At 46.5% G+C, this 27,018-nt stretch overlaps 1 protein-coding gene across 1 annotated transcript in view; it reads left to right on the top strand.

The window, feature by feature from the left end:
• LOC111148541 (regulator of G protein signaling 6) overlaps positions 1-27,018 on the top strand; it is a 541,239-nt gene that overhangs the window by 453,885 nt on the left and 60,336 nt on the right. Inside the window, exons 6-12 of the mRNA XM_022505182.1 lie at positions 555-606; positions 6,122-6,186; positions 9,746-9,822; positions 12,214-12,295; positions 14,221-14,295; positions 15,980-16,078; positions 17,137-17,198. Of these exons, the coding sequence (XP_022360890.1) occupies positions 555-606; positions 6,122-6,186; positions 9,746-9,822; positions 12,214-12,295; positions 14,221-14,295; positions 15,980-16,078; positions 17,137-17,198 (512 nt within the window). The remainder of the gene's footprint in view (positions 1-554; positions 607-6,121; positions 6,187-9,745; positions 9,823-12,213; positions 12,296-14,220; positions 14,296-15,979; positions 16,079-17,136; positions 17,199-27,018) is intronic.

The following is a 27,018-nucleotide window of genomic DNA, read 5'->3' as shown; positions in this document are numbered from 1 at the left end:
GCCGCTTCTCACTATCCTCCTCATATAGCAGAGACAGAGAGAAAGCAAGCTCTCTGGCAGTTCCTCCATTAAGGACACTAATCCTAAGGGATCAGGGCCCCACCCTTGTGACCTCTTTTAACTTTAATTACTTCCTTACTCCAAATACAGCCACCCTGTGGGCTAGGGCTTCCACATATCAGTTTTAGGGGCACACAATTCAAAGGGATAAAAGGAACTTGGAGCTTGTGTGCCCAGTAAACTGTGCCGGTCTGACTTCTCTTGTCTTGGGATAAGATATGTTTGCCCTCTAAACTAAGTTTCTCATTTTTGCATTTATTTTGCTCACCTTAGCTTTCATTTCTCAATACCTGGGTTAAAATGTTGACAGCCTCAACTGAATTAAGAACAGGAGAAAGTTTGGGATGTGGTGTCGGCACAAAAGAGACAGGGCAGAGCATGTCCCCGGGTGGGGGGGTCCTCACTGGGTGCTGGAGAAGGTGGACCCTGCCTCCGGGCAGAGGAGAGCAGGTGCCACCATTCCTCTGAGTCCTGACACCTGTGCTCTTTTGCAGGCCCCGTACTTTTGGCCTTCCAACTGCTGGGAGCCTGAAAACACCGACTACGGTGAGCAGTAAAGAAATGTCACTCTTGGGAGTGTGGAAGACAAATGCCTGGTGTCTGGGTGACAGCCGCGCAGGGAGGAGGGGTCATTTTCCTGCTTAATCCTTTTCATACCATTGACATGTAATAAGCTCCCTGTTCCACATAATGAAGAAAGGCAGAGCACACTGAAAGGTGCAGCCTTTGGAAGGGAATGGGGGAAGGGAAGAAAAGTTCTATCAAGCTGTGGAGTCATGGAGAGCCAAGACAACAGCTGCTGACCAGTCCTTTCTGGAGCAGGGTTTCAGGGAGGGCTGGATCCAGGGGCCACCTCCCCCTAGTTCTTTCCATTCTCACCATCTTGTCAAGACTTATTAATAATTCATTGGAGGTTTTCATAGTTAGACGTTAGTGGGAAAGGGAGACAGACCAGGGAGGAATGTACCAAAGGTACCCTGGTCGAGAAAAATAAGAGTGGATGAAGTTGGGAGCTTGGCAAGAAGGGAGTAGGCAGGGATCTGTTAGACTCTGGCCATATACTCTCTATGAGACTTCCTCTGAAGAAACTATATTGTCCCCATACTCCAGATAAAGAACCTGAGCCTCAGAGAGGCCACACGCTCGCACTTTTCACCTTGCATTCTCTTTATCTAGATGCTCAGTCATAAGCTCAGGGACTGGTCCTACCTGTTCACTCTCATGTTTCCCAGTGCCCCGTGCAGGGCCGAGGCATGGTTGGAACTCAGTAAATAGTTGCAGACAGTCCTGATTCTTTATAAAAGGTGATTGACAGACACTCAGTAGAAGCATCAAAATTGGAACTCAGATCTGAGAGCCTTCCGGGCCAATGCTTCTTTCATGGTCTGTCCCTTTACACAGTGTCCTTGTCACTGACTTGGCTGCTAAGGCAGTCCACAGTGGCTCTCCTTGGGACTGGAGTACTTGGTGAGACCCAGAGCTTCTCTCTAGGTTCTTTGCAGGATGGCTTGCTCAGGAAGGCAGAGGCAGCTGCAGAGACTGGGGGGAGATGTGCAGCTGGGCAGTGTTCAGGGAAGCCTGTCCAGGAGACCTGGCGGTGCACTAGACTGGCTCCCTCCCAACCCCAGCCAGCAGGTGGGAGCAAAACCAAGGGTGGGGTGCGGACAAGTCATTGCCCACCAATCCCACAGTTCTTTTGTTTTCAAGTCTGAAGGATGGTCCTTACGTGGGTGGTGGGGGGAAGCCTTCTGATGGACCTCACAGCTGTCTACAGGCACCTCTCTGGGTCCCTCTGGAACTGGGCTGTGATAACTGGAGAGTTAAAGCTTCCAACTGAAAACCAGAGCTACATTTGGCTCGTCACAAAACAAGTTCTTCGGGGGCTGGAATACTGCTCGTGAAAGCCCAATTGGAAATTTGAGTCATTGTAGCTCAGATCCATGCAGCAGCTGTGTGCTCTGGTGAATCTAAAAACCAATATCCTTACAGGCAGTGAAGGGGCAGGGGGAGAACATGGCAGGACCAGATAACTAGACCCTAGTGAGATGAGAATACCCACCTAAATATGAATCCACAAGCTTCAGCTGTTGGGTATGCATACACCAGGCCATTAGTCCCCCATTCCTACAGAGCTTCTCCACATCATGATTTTATGTGCAGCATGAACAAGGCTAGAAATAACAATTTATATCAGGCTCTCATTAAAACAAAATTATTTTGACTTCCTATGCCACTCAGTTACTCCACTCAGGTGGAGAAGTCAAGGTACGGATCCAAAGTACTCACCAGCACTTCCAAAGCAGTTCAGTCCGAAAATCAAAGTATTTACCAAAAGAGAAGTTAGGGCAGCGGCTCCAAGATCAACTGACTCCACTGGCTGTGTGATCTTGGCAAGTTACTTAACCTCTCTGTGCCTCAAAAACTTCATGTGCAGATCAGAATAATAATAATTGCCCTTGTTTCCTAGTGTTGTTTTGTTACGATGAAATGCAATGCTTGTAAGGTTTGGTGTGTGACCTATAGCAAGGATTCAGTAGAAACCGTGGTGGTGGTTAGTATTCTTATGACTAAGGTCGTGTTCGACAGTGTGCGTCCCGTGGTGGCCCTCTTGCAGAAAGGAGATGAAAGCAAAGTGAGAAATCAGAATAGGTGTGATTCGGACTGATGAAGAACCAAAAACTTTCGCTCATTCAACAAACCTTTACTGATCACCTATTCTGTGTCAGTTGCTAGGGCACAGATTTGAATAAATCACAGCCTTACCATCCAAACATTCCAGGTCGGAGGAGGCAGCCTGATGGGGAGGAAGAGGGTGGTGAGGAGGCCGACCTGAGTATTCAGAGGTTTCATGTCAATGAGGAATGACCAAGAAGGTCGAGTCGTTCGGGAGGGACAGGTTTATCAAAAAGCCGTCGGTGTCAAGGAGAGACTTTGAGAATGGAGGTAGCAGCGCTAGGGAGTCTCAGCAATGGGGAATGACCTGAAAAACGTCCCTCGGCTCTAAAATGAAGATAATCACAGAACCCACCTCATAGGTTATTATGGGGACATAAGTGAACATTTGGAAAGTCTCTAGAACAGCATCTGATATCAGTGAGCTTCGTACGGGTGGTAGAGGCTATTATGGTGATGCCTCAGCACCATAATAACAGTGCTTGGCACACAAGGGGCCCTCGCTAAATATTTAAATGGGTGGACGAATGAATAAATGAATGAGCGGCGAATGTCATTATGAAAAAAACTCCGAAGCAGCCATCAGTTCTCATTCCACCTCCAGCACCAACTGGCTTGTCGGTAAATCCCTTCACCTCTCTGGGCCTTTGGTTTTCCCATCTGGCAACAAGGGGCCTGTGCTTGATAGTCACCAAGGTTACTTCCAATGCTAAAATCCCATTGTACTACAAAGTGATCTGAGGGTATGAGGAACACAGAGAAATACATGTTATACAGGGTCCCTGATTTAAGAGATTGAGGTAAATATGTCACTCATGAAGACAAAGTTTGGGAAGGGAATCAGTTCTTTAAGTATATCGAAATAGGACGAGGTCAATAGTTTCTTATTGTTTAATTGCATGTGTAGCATATGAGTCCGTTCACTTCATATGGTTTTTAATGTTTTCTTATTTTATCGTGGTGAGATGTGGCAAGCTTGAGATGCAGTGGGTCATCCAAGTGAGATGCCAGGAGGTAAGACTGCCAGGTGTGAGGGCAAGGAGACAAAGATTTAACAATAAGAACTTAAATATCGAAGAAAAACCAACTTCTGAGTTTATAGCACATCCCCCAGGTGCCTTGAAATAGGGTTGGCTGCCATGGCCAATGGTCATTTGATTGGTAAGGTATTAGAGCAACCACCATTGAAAGTACTACAGTGGCAGAGACAAGCCCCAAAATCTATATCAAGAAAAGGTCGATTCAACAGCCACACCCTACCTCGCTGGTTGTAGTGAGCAGGCTCCCTCGCATGTGACATTAGCCACAGGGAAAGCAAGCTGAAAGCACGTGACCAAGTAGCTCATGGCCACGAGGAATGGTGCCAACTTTGCATTCTGGACATGGTATTTTACTTCCTAACCCAGCTAGCCCATTCTGACCCATTCTGACTGGTTAAAAGTTTCTCAGGATGATTCTGCTTAAGTAAAGCCCAGAGCCCAACCTGGGTTGGACTTTCCTGCATTTTCCATTTATCCAGTACAAAACACTGCTTAGGACAGCATTGGCCAAGTAGCTTTCACCTCCACTGAGCAGCTCTGCCCCTGGGTCAACGAGACCAGCATAGCGGAGCTGGTGACAGGCTTCTCTTTAGTGGCCCCCAATTCCATAGGCTGCCTAAATGGTGGTCCAAGAGAGTGAAGAAGTTACCTTGTAATAGAGCAGATGCCTCTTTGGCATACATTATGGAGAGCTATGACTGCCTGGTTCTCTGGAAAGGCTTGTGAATGGAGGATTATGCAGAAGAGATACATTCGTACTGTAATCACTTTGTACCAACATAAGCTATACAAAGGAACAATCATTTGACAGAATTTTGAGATAGGACCAAAGACTCTCTTAGATTACAGGCCCCAATAATTTGAGTTTCTTTCTTAACTAAACACTGAAGATAAACCATCCAGTGTGGGCATCTTTAAAGTGCATCAAGAATTCAAACACACTTTTGAAACAACCTGCATGTTGACTGCTTTCAGATTTTTATTGTTTCTCCCCATTTTCTCAGTTATTTCACTCCTACCAAATTCATGAGCAATTGTGTCAGCCAACTCTTCTTTAACAAGTTGTTCTGAACCATTCACCTGGGTCTTCCTGGAAACCACAACTCTCTCTTTTCACATTAATTTCATCAGTGAAGTGTCATATTGAGGGAACTTGCATTATTAAAATAACAGGTATGCTTGACATCAACAGATCTGAGAACAAACACAACTGACTCACTCTCACATACAGCTCGACAGGCGTGAGCACACCAGAGTAGGCTGCCAGTCACGGGCTCCCAGCGTATTGTAAGCTGCCATGAGCACGTTTCTCAGATCACATGGAGGAGGTTGGTTGATCCAGCAAGGAGCTGACTAGATCTCCTAGTTTAACTAAGTTGCCAAACCACAGGTCAGCCACAGGCCCTCTACGACCTTCTCTCCTGTTCATCTTATTGGTCATTTGTACCGCTCATCTATTGTCTTCCTTGGATCATTCGACTTGACCCTGGAGAAGGAGGGAGATACTAAAGAAGCAGAGGCAGGGAGAGGAAGTGATAAAAGCAGGCTTCGGAAAGAATCCTCTGGAACTGAGGGCCAGTAACCCTTCTTAGCCTGGGAAGAGAGACCCAAGCTGTCCACCCTTTCCACTGTTCATCCACTCCACTGGTGGGCCGGTGCTGGTGCTAGGTGTAGGGATTCAAGATTTGTAGGACACAACCTCTGCCCCTGAAGAGCCCTCAGCCTAGAGCTGGAGACAGTCTAGTATACCCATAATTACGGTGCACTGGAATCAAGTTTCATGGGTGAGGGTAGGGAGATGCTACCTGGAACACAGAGCTGGGTCTTTCAAGATTAGGAGGAGGTTGCCAGAGAGAGGAAAAGAAGAGGGAAGTGGAAAGACCTGTGCAGAGACACATAGGCAGAAGCGTGGAACTGAACGGGGTCTGGGAACCTCACATGCCCAGTGAGGCAGGGAAGGAAGAGGTTGACAAGCTAAGCAGACTGGGTCTTAAAGAACCAAGCATGCCACCCTAAGGAGCCCGACCGTGCTCTGAGGTCGCTGAGGAAGCAGGACAGGGAGTGGAGGCAGGAAGGGAACATGATCATGTATGTCAAAGAGGATCCTGGTGGGGGATGCTTGCAGTGAAACAGAGTGAGGAGGACTAAAGGGAGCAGTCAAGACGTGGGCGATGGAGTCCTCTTCCGATCCTGAGCGTCAGGTTAGGCATCGCGGAAGCATCTTCTGCACCGCGCAGCACTGGGCGCAGGGAGGGCTGGCTGGATGAGCAGATGGACAGACGGGTGGACAGATTTGTGACGCCACCGCACGGCCGGTTTTGCACATGTAACTCCTCTTCTTCCCTCAGCCATCTATCTCTGTAAGAGGACAATGCAGAACAAAGCAAGACTGGAATTGGCAGATTATGAAGCGGTAAGTGCGGTTATTTCTCAGCTTAAGTGTGGCAGGAGAGTAAAACCGTATCTGCATCTCTGGTTCCGCTTCTGTTTTTCCTTTTTCCTCTCCCTAGTCCCTTTTATCTGGGCTCCTTTGTTCTCACCTCTTCTTAACACCCAATAAAATTGCATCTTTATACAAGAGCGCTCCAAACTCAGCAGTAAGAAAACAAACCACTCAAAAATGGGCAAAGGACTTGAACAGACTCTTCACCGGAGAGGACATTAAGGATGACAAATAAACCCATTAAGAGATGTTCAACAACAGCAGCCATTAGGGAAATTAAGATGAAATCCAGGGTGACATGTCACTGCAGACCTATCAGAGTGGCCAAAATAAAGAGTCCTGGGAATGCCCAGTGGGAATGCGAAATGGCAGAGCCACTCTGGAAAATGGACGGGCAGTTTCTTACAAAATTAAGCATATACATCCCATCTAACTGAGCAGTTCCACTTCTACCCCCGAGAAATCAGAACTCCTGTTCACACAAAAACCTGGGTAGAACAGCTCTGCTTGTGATAAGCAAAAGCTGAAACAACCCCGATGTGCTTTAGGAGGTAAAGGGTGAAATAAACATTGGTATGTCCATTCAGGGAAATAAACACTCCTCTGTGGTTGAGAAGGAGTAAACTGTTGTTCCACACGAGTGGAACACTTAGGTGTTCCACTTAGGTGGAACTTAGGTGACTACTCCAGAGGTTACGTGAAATGAAAGAAGCCAGTCTCCAAAGACGACACGCTGTGTGATTCCATTTACAGCACACTCTCGTAAATACAAAACCATCGCGAGGGAGAACAGATCACTGGTTGCTGGGAGTTACAGGTCAGGGCATGATTTGGCTGTAAAGAGACAGCACAGGGAGTTTTTTTGGGAACTATTTTTTGGGAACTATTTTTTGGGAACTATTCTGTATCCTGATTATGGTGGCCGTTCTGGGAATCTAATCGATACCTGTGTTTCAGTGCATATGGCTGCGCAAAAGGAGAAAACAGAGACAATATGAGAATTTTTTAAACTTACTCTATGATAGTTTTTAATTGCATCTTTTAACCCAACTCCCCCATTCTTGGCGGTCAAATCTAAGGACCAAATTCAATCCAGAAGATATGTGTCCAATGAATAGAAATGCCCAGTTCTCCCCCTGCACCACCTTCTTTCAAAAATGTGATTCCTGCAAAACTCAGAGGCCCCACCACACTCACACCCATCTCGTTTAACAGAGCCACGGCACGGAGGACTCGAAGCTCAGATAATTTTTGAAATATTTCAGATTTATGGTTGCAGAGTCTTTCCCCTAAACCAAACTTTATATGGGTCACAGAGAATCTGGGAAACTGACCAAATTGTCACATACCCTCCAGAAGGCACGGAAGCTGCTGAGCCAAGAAATGACTGAAAGGCTGGCAGCAAGGGGGAGGGCCAGCCCTGGGGGCAGCGAGGAGTCCTTCCCCGGTCAACCAACAACATTAACAGGACTTCCAGCTCCTTCCTTCCCAATCTCCCTCTCGTGCTGCCCCAGTTTCCCACAATAAGTGTGAGGCCCATTGCATCAGACTTTATCGCTCTTGGGAACCTGTGCACAAGCCAGTGGGGAAACAGTTCTGGAGGACATGGTACCTTTGACCCAGGGCCTCAGGACCTGGCCAAAGTGTGCTTATCAATGGGAGCCATTACACATAAATATGTTGGAATACTCTGATCTTCCCAAGCAAACCCTAGCATGGCTGTTCAGTGAATTTGAGTATCTGGACACCTAGTTCCTGTCCCCATCAGCCCTCACTTACCAGCCATCACCCCTCACTCAGAATCCACTCTCCTACCTCTGTGTACCCCGTACAAGGTGCTACATCACTCTCCTAGTGTGACCCATCCAAAAGATCCAGCCTGCAGAAGCACGTGGCCTGCCCCCACTGTGTCTCTCTTCCCCACATTTTCCATGTTTTAGAAAAGGTCCTATCTTTTAGAAAAGATAGCATCAACTCCAGATAGATTTTATTCCATTTTCTTCTCTCTTGCCCTATACTGTTCCGCTTTGGTGTTTGTAAAGAATACGGCATCAAGATGTTCTTTGAAGTTGACCTCTGCCTAAAAGTGGGTTAGAAAATTTTAAAAGTATTTTGTTTTCAAAATTCAGTAATTTTATTAATTTTTTTCTGACGACATTGTCTCTTTGTAAAAAAAAAAAAAAAAAAAAAAAAAATTCAACCTGGCGATTCACAGACCTGTACCCCTGGGGCTAATAATACATTATATGTTTATAAAAAAATAAAAAAAAATTTTTTAAATTCAAACAGCAAAGAAAAGAGAGGAGAAAGCCTGCAATCCTTCTCCCTTAACATTTCTTCTGTACATACATTTTTTTTCCTTTACAAAAACAAAACAAAACAAACAAACAAAAAAACCTTGAATCATAGCCTGAACATTACTTTGTAAGCTGCTTCTTTCCCTGATCATATGCTGTAAGCATATTGAGAATCTTTCCGTGTCAGTAATAATAATCTACATTATTGGTTTTGATAGCTGCCTAGTATTCCATGGCATATCTGTTCATAATTTATGTAACTGCTCCCCAATTGACTGATACGTAAGCATCACCAACTCTGCTTCCCATGAACAGTAGAAGAATGAAAGGAACAGGTTGTTTTTTTTTAGGTACTCATACACTGAGCCTTGATAATAACTGAGTTTATGTGGGTTGATCTTCAACTGAAGCTCCTTTTATATTAATAATCCACTAATGAGGGTAATCAATTAGTGCTGGCATGAGCTCTATGAAAATACATAGCATAATGTGGGCTCTGTCCTTGCATTCCATCAGAATTAGGCGGATCATTAGGGGACCTGTCAAACACCCCCCTCACTGTCCCATTGTGCCATCAGGTAAGACTACAGACTTAGAGAAAAGCTTTTCCCCTCTTCCTCTAAAGGCAACCCTGGATGCCCTTTCTTTCTTTCTGTTTTTGGGTTTTCCTTTCATGAGCATCACAAATATAGACTTTCCCTTTTCTCCTGCTTTTGAATCCAAACTTTCAAAGGCACGAATGCCAGGTCATCTGTGTTTCTCTTTCCTGCCGCCCTCCCGGGCCCCAGTTTGCTGGAAGATGCATCTTTCTCAAGAATCCCTTCTTGCTTTTGCTCTCGGAGATGTCCAATAGGCTGCAAAAAGCCCCCCAGCCCCCGTCCCTTCCCCAAATCCCGCATGAATAGCCACAAACCCTTCTCCCTTTCTTGCGTGGTGGTGATGACAAGCGCCATGTGAGTTGCGTTCGTGTAAAACACACGAGAAAAGAGGAACCAGGTGAACCACAGAGATTTCAGATTTAATGGGTGTGTAAATGAATATTAATAGTTCTGCTCTGTACAGCAGGGTCTGGGGCCAAATCACACTGGGTTCATATCCAGTGGATTTAAAGTGGGGTGCTGCTATTCTGCTGGGAGTAACCAAAATAGATGACCGCCTTGTAATAAGCATAGGTGTCGATGTGCACACTTACAAGGATTAATGCCTTCTCATTCATTTTGATTTCTCATTAGGAAAACTTAGCAAGACTCCAGAGGGCCTTTGCAAGGAAGTGGGAATTCATCTTTATGCAAGCAGAAGCGCAAGTGAAGTAGGTGAACTTGACAGAGACCCTGGAAAAGAGAGAAAGACTGTCGGGAATGTGGAGGTGGTGTGAGAGTGGTTTCCTTCCACGGCCGGCCAGCCACGGCTGGTCAAATGCTGTCGCCTTGCATGAGAGCAGCAGAGTAGAAATCAAGGTCAAGATGGATAAGTTTCATCTTTGTAATCAATGGCACTCTGAAATAACTTCAAAAGCATGTGTCTTAGCAGGGAATGGGCTTGCTCCCCAACGAAGAAATCTCTTCTATAGAAACAGAAGTTTCTGTTTCCTAAAGAGATTTCCAAGTATTCTTCTGGGCTCAGGGGCTGAAAAAACATCAGACCCACTTTTCTGGAGATTCTCTCTGCATAGGAAAACGTGCTGGAGCTTTAGGGAGGCCAGTCCCTCTCCCTTTGCCCCCAGAGGAGGGGTTGAGAACATCAGAAATAAGGCACAGAAGTCGGACGTTGGAGTCCAGTGTGTTGTGATTATTGCTGATAAAATCCAGGTTCTAGGGCATGACTTTGGATCTGTGACCACAGATCTTTACCCTGGAATTCAACTTGCCCATGCTGAGCAAACCTAAATATCTGAGAACCCCATACCCCAGGGCAGATGTGAGCCCTGTAAGTTCACTGCATGTAGGGGGCAGGCGTCCCAAGAACAGGCTGGCCCACGCACGGGACCCAGAAAGGATGGACCTGAGCTTCCTCAATTCCTTCTTTCAGATCCACCAACAAAGTGAAGGCCCTTTTTCTCCCCTGGAGTATAGGAGATGAAAGACTAGCTGGGGTGTTTCCCCCATACTTTTCCCTCCCCAAGAGTATACTGGAAATTCCTACCTCCCTAAGGAAACATGAGAAGTGGCCCATACATGGCCCCCTGTCCACAAGCACGGTTGTCAACCAGGTCCTTTCAATTCTAGGAAAAGAACTAGCTCAGGTTGGGTTCTCTTTCGCCCTCTCCAGCAATGATCTCTGATTTAGCCAGAAGTGTTCACAGAAGAAATGGGGCAGAGGAGGGGATCAGAAAAGGACACTGAGCTAGGCAAAGGCGAGCATCTTTTCTCTGGATGCCACTTGTCCCTGAGCAGGGCCCCTCTGCATTCGGTGGGCAGCTTTGCAGTCCATCACCCAGGGCTGGGTCTCAGGCCATACGGTTGGGCATCCATCACAGGTGTGTGGTCGTAGATGGAAATGACCCAAGGACTTCGGGTCCAGTGGCTGGCATGGTACCATGGCCCACCCCTCCCTCTGCAGTCTCTACCTTTCCCCTCAGCCCATGATTCCACACGCCTGCAGAGCCTACCTGGTATTGCCGGTAGCCAGGAGTAAAATGGGCACTGGATGCTGAGCTGAGCTGGAGGAGCTGTGGCCCCCGAGGAAAGAGAAAGTGGGAGCAGGGTTGAGGGGGGAGGAGGAGGCAGAATCCAACCTGTGTACTCAGAAGCCACTGCGAAGCAAAGGGGAGAGCTAATTTGCACGTTAAGGATCACCCAGCATCGCATGTTGAAAAAGGCAGGGAAATTGTTACTTTGTACATATACGGTATTTCTCAATTAACTTCTTTGATTAAGTCCGTGATTATACTATAATTGTGGGCCATTGAAGTACACGGTAATTATCACAGAAATCTCAGGGTGATTATGGTTTATTTCAGGGCTGTAAACTAAAGTGCTCCCAAAAGAGCCAAGAACCAGAAGTTACACAACAATTAATCTGTTACTTTTTACTTAGAGAGGTAATATGATGTAATACAGGCTTAAAAGAAAAAAACAAAAAAACCTCTTATCTATTTACTGATCAGAACATAATGAATCTGTCTTTGTCACCTGTAATTTCCCTCCTGCAATTTGTGCCTCCCCCAGCTGAAGCCAGCCGTATTTGCTTTCTGGCTCTTGTCACATGCTAGGGCTATTACTCTGCTTTTAGAAAGCTAGAGGCTTTAAGTGACTTTTAAAACATGCAATTGCAGTATTCTGAAGACATTTCTATTGACTCTGAATCTAAAGCAAATTCTCAAACTTGAGGATGAAACACGGCAGGCCTATGGTTATATTCTTTCCTATAATTTGAATACGCAGTATCCACTTTGATGGGGGGGGTATGTCCAGGGATAATTCAATTCTGAATAATCTCAATCTTAATCATTCACTTGGACAGTTAGATTCTGGTTCTCTCCTTAGGCCCACCACATTCAGTCCACATCTGTGATGACTTGCAGTCCAGCCTAAGAAAAATACTCATCCCATGTGTGGACTTCTGGAGGTTCCTTTGAGGGAAGGGTCCGCCCCTATGTCACAGCCCTTCAGAGAGCAGGGACCGCACAGATGCCAAGAGCCCCATGTGCACTAAGCCTCTAGAAACAGGAGCCTCTGATCTCCTTTCTTTGCTCTTCCAGGATAGATCGGAAAAAGGACAAGACGGAAAGGAAAATTTTGGATAGTCAAGAACGGGCCTTTTGGGATGTGCACAGGCCAGTGGTGAGAAAGCTCCCCTTGCTTCTCTGTGTTTTTGTTTTGTTTCCCTCTTCCTTCACTTGAAAGAAAAGACTATCTTTAGCCACCAGGTGTCTCATTCTTAAAATTAAAGAGCATTGCTGAACTTTGTGAAACTGGTTTTGCCATTCCGTCAATATAATCTTGGTGGGTTGTCTGGAATGTATGTCAGTTTCAGCTTTTAAGAGTTATTCATCCGTGAAATACGGACTTGGAACAGGAGAACTGTAGGAACTCCCCTGGGACCTCTGGGCCCCAGAAGTTTACAGCCCCAAAATAAGTAGTTTCTGAGTTTGGGTTTTTTTTTTGTTTTTTGGGTTTTTTTTTTTTTTTTTTTTTTTTAGTGTATTTGGGTGCTCCCAAATTGGGTGCATCAATATTTACAGTTGTTAGAACTTCTTGTTGGATTGTCCCCTTATTATGATACGGTGCCCTTCTTTGCCTCTCGTTTGTCTTTGGTTTTTAAGTCTGATATAAGTACAGCTAACTCCAGCTTTCTTTTGACATCTATTTGCATGGTAGATGTTTCTCCCTCCCCTCACTTTGAACAAGCAGTTTCCATTTCTGCTGTCATTCAACTCTATATCTTAGAATAATCTTCCTCAAATGCGGTCCATTGTCAGTATTCACGGTAGTTACGTTCTGCAAAGTAACCGGCACGCTGAATTAGCCAGGGCTGAGCCACTATCCTGGGAGACATGCAGGGTTCGGTTCCTCTGGTCCCAATCTTTTCTTCAGTTGATCGGTAGGTAACCATGTCCATAGCCTGCTTCTGTTTAAAGACGTCTTATTTAATGTATGTTGTTGATTCATGATACTGAATTCGGGACCACCAGTGTTCTCTGACACACCTGTGTTCCCTGTCACACACCCCATGACCCTCTTGCGAGTAGGAACACAAGAGGTCACATCACACTGTGCTCCGGGGCTTTGTTAAACAGCAAAATCACCAAGAAAAAGCACAGAAATGTGGAAAAGGTGGTCCTAAATAGATCATCAAAAGAACATTTGTTCACAGTAAGAGATGAAACAGAAAGGCAGAACCTCACCTTTGCGTCACTGGGAATGCACACATCGGGCTGCTCACAGCCTTTGCTGCTCTGTCTGTGTCCACAAATGATCATGAAGGCAGCACAAAGAGGGACTCGGGGGTTATGAATAAAGTTTAGCTTGTAGGTGAATTCACAAATACAAAATCCATGCATAATGAGGTGCGATTGTATTTCTGATTTCCTATGATTAAGACAAATCTTGCATTTTCCTCATGAAATGGAACTAGAATGAGGAAACTATGTCCTCAAACTATGTCTAAAAGCTGGTTAAAAGCAGAACACAGGAAGTATTTCCCCATCATGATATTGGATTGTTGTAGATGGTCAGATAATGTTTAGTAACAAAGGCTGTGGTTGAAACGATCTGGCCACTCTGAATAAGAAGTTTACTCTGGGGACACAGTCAGTTAAGCATCTGCCTTTGGCTCAGGTCATGATCCCAGAGTCCTGGGATCAAGTCCTGCATCGGGCTCTTTGCTCATCGGGGAGCCTACTTCTTCTCTTCGCCCCACTTGCGCTCCCTCTCTCACTCTCTCTCTCTCTGGCAAAAAAATAAAAATCTTTAAAAAAAAAAAAAAAAGGACGTTTATGCTTATAAACTCTTCACTCTAGCCTCTGCATTGTCACCCCTAGATAGTGAGGGGTAGGCTTTGATATTTCATATGGGGCCTCCATGCAGGAACACATGCTGAAGACGAAACGTCTTTATAAAAGGAACTGTAAACAGCCAAGTGGAGTTAATCATGTAATACCTGTAATGGGAAAGACAAAGACTGGGTCTGATGGTGTCGCTTGGGTCACAATGGAAGGTGTGATTTTCACTTGGTAATTTATATGATTTTTTTTTTTTTTCCTCAGCCAGGCTGTGTGAACACAACAGAAATGGATATCAGGAAATGCCGACGTCTGAAGAACCCACAAAAGGTTAAAAAGGTTCGCTAGTTTAGCTAAATTAAAAATTCCTGATGCAAATAGCCCTTCTGTTTCTGGTACTGTTCAAACAGTCGTTTGCTGTTTGTTAATTCTACCCCATTTTGTCCTTTGAAACCATTTCATTCATTCATTCTACAAATATTTGTGGAGTGGCTGGTGTGTACTTGACGCCCTTCTTGCTGCTGAAATACGGTGACACAAGTCGTCACAATACCCACAGCCTGGGAGAGAGGGTGCGGGGGAAGGGGGCAAACCCCCAGGCTGTCAGAAGGGCTGTGGCAGGGAAATGCTGGATGGTGCCAGGGCGCCAGGAGGGGACACCAGACCCAGGGCTCCCTGAGGGCTTCCAAAGCAGGCTCAAGTGTGCTGAGGTGTGGAGGGTGAGTAGCAATTGGCTCTGGGAAGGAAAAGAAACTAAAGGAACAAAAAGTATCCAAGTCCCACAGGTGAAGGTGAGCTTAGTACTTTGAAAATCTTTTATGTACGTAGATCATCCAAATTCAAATCACCATCGTACCCACCTGTGAATGGACCAACCATTGTTTATCCGTGTTTCACTCTCCTGGAAGTGGCAGTGGCCATGACATACTTGAGGCTGCCCCCCTCAGCCTGCCCCACGACTGGTATACCCCAACTTCACCATGGCACCAAGGGCCGTATTGTCGGAGGACATATCTGTCCCCCATGATATTAATTTCAAGAAGCTAGAGTTGTACCCCCAGGCATTGCTGTTTCTTGTGATGGCCAATCCTCTCATTTTCACACACACACACACACAAACACACACACACACACACACACGACATGACGTATATTTCAACTTCTTGAATCCACTTACATATTTTATTCTTTACTGAGGTGAGTTATGCCCTTGTAGGTTTTAGACCTTATGACATTAGTCTTAAAACATCCTCATTTAATTTTTAAGGGCCCCCTAATTCTAATCTTCCAGAATTTCATGGAGCTCACATCCTCTCTATCTGACCCCTTCTTGATTTTATAGATTTCAGCTATACATTGCGTAGCCTCTGGGGTTTCATTTCATTCCCAGAGCAAAGATTGTCTTTCCTCTGTCTCCAGCACAAGGAAACTGCTTAATAAGCAGCCATAGCATAGGGAGAAACTGAGGCCATAAGCTGTTTGGCTGAAAAGGAAAGAGTCTGAAACCCGACCCTCTCCAGTTTATACCAGAGGAGCATGTCATCTGCTGGGGAACAGAAAATCTAGAGAAGCTCTTCCATGCATAACTTTCAACAGTTGTTCTTGAACTTTCTTGTGCCTCAGAATCACCTGGGCCATTTGATAAAAGTGCAGGCTCCCACACCCTGCCCACAAAGACTCAGGAGGTCTGGGGTTGGGGCTCAGCAATGTGCATCTTTACGAAGAACCCCCAGATGATTCTTCACAGATGGTCTAGGGCCATATTTGGAGACACGCTGATAGTCGAGAGACAGTTGCTGCTTAGTGAAAAGAAAGATCATCTAACAGTGGTAGCCCAAAGATGGGACAAGCTGCCTCAAGAGGAAGAGGTCCCCTCACTGTAGAAATTGGCAGGGGCTGGTCACTTATTGTCAGGACGTCACAGAGGGGATTGGAAGCATCAAAAGAGCTCTTGCTGTGCCCACCCCTAAGGCGTCCTGCCCCTCTGAGGATGCATGATTCTATCTTCTTGCTTCTTCTCTAGTCAGTGTATGGCGTGACAGAAGAGTCCCAGTCGCAAAGCCCCGTGCACATACCCAGTCAGCCAATCAGGAAAACTACAAAAGAGGACATCCGGAAACAGGTGAATGAATTGACTACTGCACTCCCAGGAGGAGACGTGGCCAGGTTGAAAACCCTTTGAATGTTCATCTCTGAAGGCTGAGTGAGCTTTGAGTTCCTGGAAACCACAGTGGAACCCAGCTGTGGATGACTTGAAGCTCTGAGTGCTGTGTGCGAACAACCCACGAAAGCTCGAGAGGACAAAATCTCCACGGAGTTCCCCCAGCAGTTATTAGAGAAGGACATAGAGGAGTGATCCCAGCCCCTTGGGGTTCCCACAGAATGCTGTGGAGGGGTGGGGGGGACAGATATCACAGAGTCCTTAAGATTGTAATGAACTTGCAGAGTAAGCCAGCTCAGAACCACCGACTTTATTGCTGTGATTCAAAAGGCAAGTTTACAAATAAAGAAAGCCCCACTCTGTGCCACTTCAGCTTTATTTGGTTCAATGTTGCCTTCCTTCATGACGAGAAGCTAACTGGTCAACCAGGGACAGCAGACAATGGCTAATTACATGACTCCTTTCTAGGGTTCACTGACAATGAAGTGACTTCAGGGTCTTTATGTTATGTTTTACTGGCTTCTGAGGGGGAAACCCAAAGTTGCCCACCCCTGACAAGGTTATTTGGGGTGGGCAAGAGGAAACGTATGTGAAGTCGCTATTTGATGATCTAGTCAAGTACACCAAGCATATGGTGGGTGTAATGCAGTTGTGAAGGGTGTGCAGAGGGAAATCACTGGAAATCAGTCCAACCAGATATTTACAGTGCCTCTAAGTGCTGCTAAGCTTCGTAGGATATCTACCACTGCCTTTAAGCTTGCAATGACTTTTGGGAGTCAAGACTTAGGCTACAACACAGTACAGAATATTAGCATAGGCTAAATTGTGGAGTGTGATTCCCGAGTATGGTGGGAACTTTCGGAAAGGCCAATGATTGTTGGAATGCAAAGCTGGAGCGTTGGCAAAGGCTGGCCAGAAGAGCTGTTTGGTTATGGATGGAAATACAAGGTTTGGGTTCATAGGGAGAAGGGGAAATAAATCAAGTTTGATCTTAATACCTTTGTTCTATCTTTCCCCAGATAACATTTTTGAATGCACAGATTGACAGACATTGTTTAAAAATGTCCAAAGTGGCTGAAAGGTATGTTTCCCCTCAATAATATTACTGCTTTCCTCTAATTTAACAAAGGAGAAATGTTACGGGGTCACGGCTAACAAGTATGTACCACACCAAGAGGCAGACCATAGTCATCTCTTAAACTGATGAGTGAAAAAACACAGACCCCACGCAAGTACCGCGAAGACAGCAGACCTCCCTTGAGTGATGTCAAGAAACATTCCATTGTTGAAGCTTTCCAGGGGGTGGCCACGGGACCTTGTCAATCCAGGAAGAATGTCCTTAAAAGCTACGTAATGCACTTTTACCTTCAGCCTCTTGATTAATTCAAGTGGAATGGGTCCCTTTTCAGCTATAAAATGCCCAGATTCCTTTACGGGTGAGGAAAATGATGTGTGCCCTTTGAGGTGTTGGCTGCGCTTGTCGGAGGGGGCTGAGCCATCAGGAGGCGTTCCACCTCCACACACCATCAGCCCCAGAACCTCATCAAATCAACTGTAAAGAAAATATTTGGCACCTCCAGCCCGGCTTCCTCAGGAGCATTCGTGCTACGATCTGCACCCGGAGCTGGTTCCACTCCCACTCTGTTAATGCAGGGGAAACTCAATTTTTTCAACTAAATGGTCTGTTTTTCGAATCCTCGGTGAAGAGGAGAGACACCCTGGGGAATCCGTGATGGAATAAATCTGATCGGACAGTCTCACACCGAACGATATCCATCCATATGCTATTGTTTAAGCGTTGACCAGTATCTGAGGGATCAAGGTTTTAAGCTGGGTCTTAGCATTTAATGGATTTTGGTGTAAAGTGGGTCCTTTAAACCCAGCTCACACAGAGGGCTGGCTGTGTGTTCAACCTGTGAGCCTTTCTCTGCTGGCCCCTAGGTTGATCTGCCTCCTCTTTCTAGATGAATAACAAGAAATTGAGGCTAAGAAAAATTCCTCTCCCAAATCCAAAATGCTAAGTGAACACCCTGTGTTCAGGGGACCAAGGACATCCCTGGCTTGGAGCAGGCATCTCCGTCTATCCCGGGACTCACTGATAATGTCGCTATTGACATCCTGGGCGGTCCTCTGCATTTTAGGATAGTTAGCAACCTCCCCGACTTCTACCTACTTACTAGATGCCAAAGCCCACCTCACAATCATGAGAACCAAAAATCTCTTCAGGTATCATCCAACGTTCCCAGGGCAGAGCCAGGAGGAAGGCAGAATCACCCCTTGTGAGAATCACTGAGATTCCCATTTTCTCCAAAGAAAGCGTTCCTCAAGGTGGCCGGAGGCTGGCGCTCAGCTTGCACTTGGACGTGGATTTCTGTGGAGTCAGGTCTGTCGCTGACTCTGCTAGCCCCAGAGCCACTGCGCCCACCCAACTGTCATGTTGGGGGTCTCCCCAAGTACCAGCCTCTAAAATTGCTTTCTGATCTCACTGTGGTTGCCTTTGTCCCAGAGAGTGGCCATGAGGGAGGTGGTGGGGTGACATTGCGTGCATTGGTGCCGTAGCCTGTAAGGGGCTCTGAGCTTCTGTCTCTGTGAAAGAGGGACAGGAATGACTGTCCCCATGTGCTGGGAGGATCAGTGCGAGTCACACCTGGCCTTTGAAGGGCACATGAGACTTCGCAGTCCTAGGAGAGCATGTGTGTGGCGGTGGTTTGAGGGGGATGGGGGGGAAGCATCTTCCCTTGGGTCAGTTCAGTCGGGTCCAGTGGTTTTGAGCAGAACTGTCCAGGCAGGAAGGGGTTCAGAATGGGGTTTCCCAAACCCTAGCTGTGGGGATTTGGATTCAGTGACCCCAGGTAGATCCAGAGGAGCCTGCATTTTGAATAATCTGCAGGTGCACTGACCAGGTCTCCTTGGGGAAGCCACTGTGTAGCCCTGAGGCTCTGTGCTCAGCCCTGAGCTGTGTGACCTGAGAGCTCACAGAAGAAGGGGCACCCTGCTTTGTCTGATCTCTGGGGGACGTGGGGAAAAAGCCTGAACCAGTCAGCCTGAGGGAAGCCCACTGACTCCTGGCAGGTGTGCGGGGCTGAGGCGGGGCAGGGAGGCGGTCCAGGTGGGGCGGGGAGCCTGGCAGGGCCTGGTGTGTGTTTGTTTAGCGCTGTCGGGGAGGGCCCCACCTGGCAGCATCTCATTATGCCTGACCGGAGAGGTGATTCCAACCAGCCTGTCCTCACTCCCAGCTCGAAGCTTCCGGAGTCTCCGCCCAGCAGAGACCAGATTTTATTCCCAGCAGCAATAACTGGCAACTTTTCAATGTGACACAAGGGTTTTTCATTAGAACCACGAGGAAACTCCCAGATAGAGAGGAGGAGGGAGAGGAGACAGGTTTAAGCAGGAGATAAAGCAGTCTGGAGCCTCGGGCCCTGTCAGCAGCAGCGGGGGCGGGGATGGGGAGGGGGCGCTGGCAGCTGGCCCTGGGTGCGCGACTGCTCTGCTCACCGAAGCTGAAAGCTGAGCTGTCTCAGGTGGGCGCACACATCCCCAAGCCAGTGCTGCTCTCCCTGGGCCTGTGGCAGGTGATGGGTGTTAATCAGCCACCAGGCAAAGGACCTCATCCCCCAGAGAACAGGTGCATGCCACGCAGTTCCCTGGGAACTGATGCTGGGGAGAGGCTCCAGGGCTGGTGACGGGTTGGGTCAGGGTTGTGGTCAAAGGTTGTGAGCACACCCAGCCAGGAAGGGAATAGGGACACTTGCCTACTGAAGGAGCCCCGCAGGACGAATCAGGGCATGGGTGTGGAGCCAGGCGTCAGGGCTGGGGTCCTGCCTCTGCCCATTTTCTAACTGCAACCTTAGGCAGGCTGCTTTCTCTCTCTGTGCCTCCGTTCTGTTTCTTTAAAGGAGAGAGAGCAGTAGCACTAATGTACAGGGTTAATGAGTTCATCCAGTCCTTGGCATGTATTACACAGGCAATAAATACGAACCATTATTTTTATCATTTTTAATGATTTATTTATCATTAAGCACCCTGTGGTGCTTAATGGTGTCTTGGAAAGGAGCAGACTTCAGGTACGTGGAACAGAAAGAACTGGGCATAGGTGTTCAGAGGAAGCCATAAAGGGCAAGCCACGAAGTGAAGCGTGTCTTGCAGACAGCGGCTTTCTGCAAATGCAGCTCTTCCACCCTGTCTCTTTTCCATCTGCTGCCCACAGGCCGCCCAGGAAGGCTGGCCCTGCAGCCCACATCTGTGTTTCTGCCCCGGCTGCCTCCTATGGCACTGCTCTTCTGGCACCTGTGAGGAAGGAAAGGCCATATGGGAAGAGTTTGGTTCTTCTGTGCGGATCTTCTGGGGTCATCCTGGTTTCAACCGCACAGTTCCATTGTCACCATGAGTGGCTAAGGGCCAACATCATGACAACCGAACTCCACTTCCCCAGCATACGCTGCCTTTTGCACCTGGAAGCTACAAAAAGTTCTATCTAAGATGCTACCTGATTTTTTTTTTTAAGATTTTATTTATTTATTTATTTATTTATTTGAGAGAGAACGAGAGAGCATGATGGGGGTAGGGTCAGAGGCAGATGCAGATTTCCTGCTGAGCAGGGAGCCCAATGCGGGACTCAATCCCGGGACTCTGGGATCATGACCTCAGCCGAAGGCATTCACCTAACCAACTGAGCCACCCAGGTACCCCCGATTTTTGCTTCAGGTAGTATGGTCCCCGCACACACAAATGAATCTCCCAGATAAACAGTGTTTAACACCTTAAGCCTGTTATTTTAAGTATTTTAAATGAAAATCTTTTCCTTTACTTTCTTTTTTTTTTTTTTTTAAGATTGATTTATTTAGTAGAGAGAGAGAGAAAGGGGGAGGGGCAGAGAGAAAGGGAGACAGAAGCTCCAAGCAGACTCTGCGCTGTGCACGGAGCCCGACACAGGCCTCGATCTCACCACCCTGAGATCACTACCTGAACCCAACAAACCAAGAGTTGCATAGCCAACTGACCGCATCACCCAGGTGCCCCCAAACAAGAATCTTTCTTAGGTATGGTTCATGCACTTGCCTTCTTAAAGAAAGGATACTATATTTCAGTTAAGTTTTCCTGGATGACTTTTATACTGCGCTTTGCAACTGCCAATGATCAGCGTCTTAGGAAGTGCCACAAACTTCTTCCCTTTCCCTAAAGAGCCTCAGACCATTACAACCTTCGAGTCTGTGTTTCTGCTTTTTAGCTTTTTTAGCTTTTTTAAGCTAGATTGTTGGTTTGTTTTCTTGTTCCTGGTCAACAATCTGCAGGCAGACCAGGTGTTTCTGTTAGATATCGCTGAGTAATAAGCGACCTCAAACCCTAGCGGCTTCCAACAGCAGGCATTTGCTATGGTTCGCATGATTATGTGCCAGCTGGCTCCCCTGGGCTCGGGCTGGTATCCATGTGCAGCCACGGACAGCTCTGTGCTCTTAGCTGGGCTCTCTCACGTGCTTGGCTCCAGGTGGTTTAGCATGACCTCGGCTGGGATACTGGGCTCTCCCTCACATAGTCTCTCATCCTCCGGCGAGTTTGACCTTGCTCACGTGGGAATAGTAGAATTCCGGGAGAGAGGGTACAAGCAGGCAAAGCCTCTTGAGGCTTGGAACTGACACTCTGGCACTTCTGTTGTCTTTTATCGGTCAACACATGTCACAAGCCCAGACCAGATTCAAGGGCTGGAGAAATAGACTCATTTTTAAATCAATCTACCATACCAGGAAATCGAACGACCAAGTCCCTTAGCCTTGGTCCTGAAGCAAGAGTAAAGAGTCTTTTCCGAGGGGCGTGCTCTTCTGAATTCAGACGATGAGCCTTGAGGCCTAGGGTTTGTGTCATTGCAGACTCTGCTCAGAGGCCGTTTTGGTCGTATAGCTCACCTGTGTGAGATCGCCAAACAATGGAGGTCTTACCGTCCTTTGCCAGGGTCCTCTTCAGAGCCCCATTTTTATTCACCCAAGCCTTACAGCACTTGACAAACCAATCTGGGAATGCAAAACGGTATACATTTCAGTTCCAAGTGGTCCGAAAAGCCCTACATTTTGCAGGGTTTCTGCAGAGATCTCTCCCCACTCACTAGGCACTGAGCTATGCCTCGTCCCTGCAGAAGTCACATCACACTGCCCCACACAGAGAGATCGAGTTGTCTCATTCCCTATCCGCCTGTGCACTTGGCTGTCCTTACCCTATCCCTGGGAGCCATTTGTGCATCACAGCTGACTGCTGAATTGATTTTTTACATCATCTTGCTTGCCCATCTCGGGGTCGCACTGCTCTCTGAAATTGGATGCTGGTTCTTTCTCTGCCTCCCAACCCTCCATGATCCTGAAATGTAATTAACGAAATGAGATAAGACAGCAAGGACCTGAATACCCTGAGGGTTATTAAAAAACCGGCTAGGGTGATGGAAGTCCATGAACTTAATGTTTAATGAAAGTTTGGGGTAAGGAAGAAAGGGGCCGAAGAGGTCATTACAACTTTGCTTTTATGTGATTCCAGACACCGGGGAATCTTTGCGTCTTCTTTTTCCCAGCCCACCTCAGGTGACAGGGAAGGAAAGATCAGAGGCAACGTGATAGCCAGGGCCACTGTATCCAAACCAAAACCTAGAAGGCTGAGATACTGGCCTGGCATGTAGTCTTCCTTCTGAGTGGCTAAATTCACCCTCATGTCCTTTCACTCATCTCACATTTCTCCATGGAAGGTATTTTTTCTTGGTGACCCACAATTCAGGAGTTCTTTATAGTCTCTCTTTTCCTCACTTTCCCCAACATGAAAAAAATTGGATGAATGAATGAATGAATGAATGGGAGCCAGAAGTTCCTCTTCCCTCTTTGTAGTACTGTAGTCCTTTCCCTCTCTAGCCAGAACCTCTTCGTGTCTTGTTTCTCTTTAGTGCATCAGGTCTAGAAAACCACACATACAGTGCAAGGGACTGCAAACACACTCTTCTACTCACCTTTCCCACATACTCTTTCCAGGTTTCCTCCCCATTTAGAGGCCCCGATTTCCAATGAGCGCTGTAGCGTATTTGTATTTCATTTCTAAAATAGAAGTGATAGTCACTGTCCCATAATACTTTGCACTCCATGCCTCGTCTTCCCACAGCTATGAACCATTCCTCACTGTCCATCTCCCCAGACTCTGTGTCTCCATCTTCTCCCACACCTGCTCTGTGGACCACACTCCTTATGTGTGTGAAGCTCTAGGGGTCCCCTCCAGACACCCCTCAACCCATTGCTTCTTCCTCCAACTCACCTGTTTTACTTTTTTTGTCATATTCTCTACAATTTGTAATAAAACTATGTCTCAATTTTTTGTTAAGGGAGAGAGGATGAATTCTAAAACTTTTCTCTCAGTTTTTTTAAGTGATTGGCCTAAAAGTTTTCTAAATTCACTTTTGTTATTTCTCTCCTCTCTAGATTTAACAATCCATATTAATGGATATTATATATATATATATATATATATATATATATATATATATATGTATATATACATATATATAGACCCCCCCATTATATATATATACAAGGGTTAATTGGGCCTTGAACAACATGAATTTGAATGCCACTTATACACAGATTTTTTTAATATAGTACAGTACTATAAATGTATTTTCTCTTGTGATTTTCTTAATAACATTTTCTTTTCTCTGTCTACTTTATTGTAAGAATATGACACATCATATATATGACATACAAAATATGCATTGTGTGTATTGTCAGTAAGGCTTTGATCAACAGCAGGCTATTAGCAGTTAAGTTTGGGGGGAGTCCGAAGTTGTATGGGTTTCTGACTGCACGGGGATTCAGTGCCCCATCCCCATGTTGTTCATGTTGTTCAAGGGTCGACTATAATATATATAACCTATATATGTCATAAATGAGGCCCCACATATAAAATGTGTGTGTGTGTGTGTGTGTGTGTGTGTGTGTGTGTAATAAACCATGACTACTGGTCAAAGTTGTTAGAAGCCATGACCTTGCTATTAGCTCGGTGTGAGCATCACCCTGCGGTCCAGAAGGCTGTTCATTATTTCATGGCACTAGTAGGTACTGAATAATGTTGACTGAATGACTGACCATGGGTCCTACCCCTGGCAGCCAGGAGATGAGCTTCTACCCCTTTCTACAAGGAAATAGAAGGGACTATGGGGATAAATTGGCCGGCTGCATACTCACCCAAGAAGCAGTTCAAACCCCTGATGCTGGTGGGTGGCACATTTGGTGGATGGTTGCTGTGTTAGCACCTTCTAATGATGTGAGAATTTCGCCTTTGATAATAACACCATATACTAATCAGAAGGAGGCAGAGATAAGGAGACAAAGATGTTAAAACTTCTCAGTGAGAAATCATGCTCTTAATGGACTTCCTCTGGATTTCCTGTATTTATTCTATCTTTTCAATTTCCTCCTATAACAGTCAGCTCATGTGGCCAAGCAAAATACCAAATACCAAATACCAAATACCAAGACTGGGAGACATAAACAACAAACCTTTATTTTTCTCACAGTTCCAAAGGTTGGAAGTCTACAATTGAGGTGCCTGCCGGGCTGGTTTCTGGTGGGACCTCTCTACCTGGCTTGCAGATGACCTCCTGCTTCTGTGTCATCACATGGCCTTTCCTCTGTGCACACACAGAGAGAGAGAGATCTCTGGTGTCTCTTCCTCTCTTTATGACCAAAGTCTTATCAAATCTGAGCCCCAACCCATGACCTCCTTAAAGGCCCTATCTTCAAAAACAGTCACATTGCAGGGTTAGAGCTTCAACATATGAAATTTGGGGGGACACAATTCAGTCTGTAACACCTCCCAATTCTGCTTTGGTGCCACCTACACCCAATGATCTGTGGACATTGTTGTTTGTATGCTGTGATGTGCCTGCTGTCTGCAAAGCTCTTTCCATGCCTCTCTGTTCTCTCTCAAGTCTTCCTGCAGCCACTGATGTTGACTTTGGACTCCAACAGTACTGCTGCCTCCCACATTGCCTGCTGGCCCGTTTCCTTGTCTTAGTCTGTCTCCAGGAGACTCTGATAACTTGTCTGTGCACTGCAATGAAGTGCATGTTCTGGGGGAGAGGAAGCCTCTCTGGCTACAAAGGGTGCCTCCATGAACTTGCCATCATCTTCCCATCACCTTCATCCTTCTTTCAATACTATTGCTTTGTTGTCAGGCAAGAGAACCCCAGCTTGAACCCAGTTCCAATGAAAGGAGCATGTGCTGGCCACACCCTATAAGGAGAAGTTGCAGAGTTGAGCTTGGGGAAGGCCAGCCATGCCCCTAAGTATTGGTATAGCTGGAGCCAGGGGATGCCTGGGTGGCTCTGTTGGTTGAGTGAGCGACTCTTCATCTCAGCTTTGGGTCTTGATCTCAGGGTCATGAGTTTGAGCCCCATGCTGGGCTCCACACTTAAAAAAAAAAATCTGGAGCCAGGGCCCCCAAAACTCCCAAGGCTCCTTCTTCACCTCTTGTCCTGCTCCACTTTCCTTGTTGGCCTCAGCCTCTTTAATCACAGACAGGTGTTAGGAAACAGGACTACCTCCAACCCCTGAACTTTGTAACTGCAGTTTCTATACCTGAAGCTAGAAAAAGAGGGTAGCAACCCTGCTTGGGTCAGTAAGGTATCCATTCCTGGACAGATCTACTGTGGCTGGGAGCAAGGCTTATAAGCATTTGGCAGCACCTAAAGTAGCTCTAGGTACATGTTGGGGTGCAATTCCCAGGAGATGGTGAAGACTGAGCAGGAATCCCCATTTTCTTGCCTTGTTTACCCATTCTGGAGGGCTTCTCACTTCCCAGGATCCCTAACTGCTTCACTTGGACCCAAGAGACACAGCACAAGGGTCAACCCAACCAAGTACACTCACTATATCCCTAGATGACATTTCTGTCTCCATTTGTACCTCTTTTGACACCTAAGAAATGGCATTGCACAGCCCAAATGCAGACACAAAAACCTTGTACTCTCTCTGCATGAAGCTTAGGTCTTATCCTAGGCAACCAACCCTTTGTTCCTTGCCTCTGTATCCCACTTTGAAAGTGTTAGCTCCTATGTAAGACACCTCCAGCCCAGATGAGCAGGGACAAGGCGAGCAGTGCTTGCTTGCCCTCCACCCTCGTGCTGTTTCTGGCCAGTCTCGTGGAGTTGAGAAGATGCGGGAAGAGAAGATCCTCTCCCATCTCTTTCTGGGGTGGGGAATTCTTTCACCTTCTCTCTGTCCTCTGCCACCTTGACTATGGAGTTAACCTTCTCAGCCCCTCTCTCTAAGAATCAACCCCACAAAAGCTAGGAGAGGAGTTAAGGCAACAGACTCCTAACAGCCAAAGCCACTCATAGGACCCTCCAAGAGAAGGCACTTTGCTGTCTCCCGTGTTTCACATGCAGTGATGGCAAACAGGACACGGGTGAGCATAGATTCATGAACACTGAGTTTATTTGCATAGGTTGTAACAATGACAACGAAATAAAACATGTTGGTGCCATTCCCAAAAAGTCCATGCAGGCCTGGTGTACACCGTTTACCTACCACCACACCCTCTGTTAAGTGACTTCATTCTCCACCTTCTGCACAAATGCCTCTCAAATTACACCTGTGGAAAACAGAATAATTGTCCCTCAAAGATGCCCAAGTCCTAATCCCCAGAATCTGTAAAATATGTTAGGTTACATGGCAAAGGGGGATTACATTTGCAGATGGAATTAAGATTACTAATCAGTTAGTCTAACATAGGGGTTTACCCTGGACTATCCAGATGGCCCTGTATAACCAGGAGAGTTCTTGTTGTAGATAAGGGAGGCAGAAGGGTCAGTGTCAGAGTGACACAATGTGATCCAGCCATGGGCAGGCATTGCTGGATTTGAAGAGGGAAGGGGGTCA

Source organism: Enhydra lutris, unplaced genomic scaffold (genome assembly GCF_002288905.1).
Source record: "Enhydra lutris kenyoni isolate GAN:26980312 unplaced genomic scaffold, ASM228890v2 scaffoldscaffold20, whole genome shotgun sequence".
In the NCBI taxonomy this organism is placed as follows: domain Eukaryota; kingdom Metazoa; phylum Chordata; class Mammalia; order Carnivora; family Mustelidae; genus Enhydra; species Enhydra lutris.
This window is presented reverse-complemented; position numbering and strand designations above follow the sequence as displayed.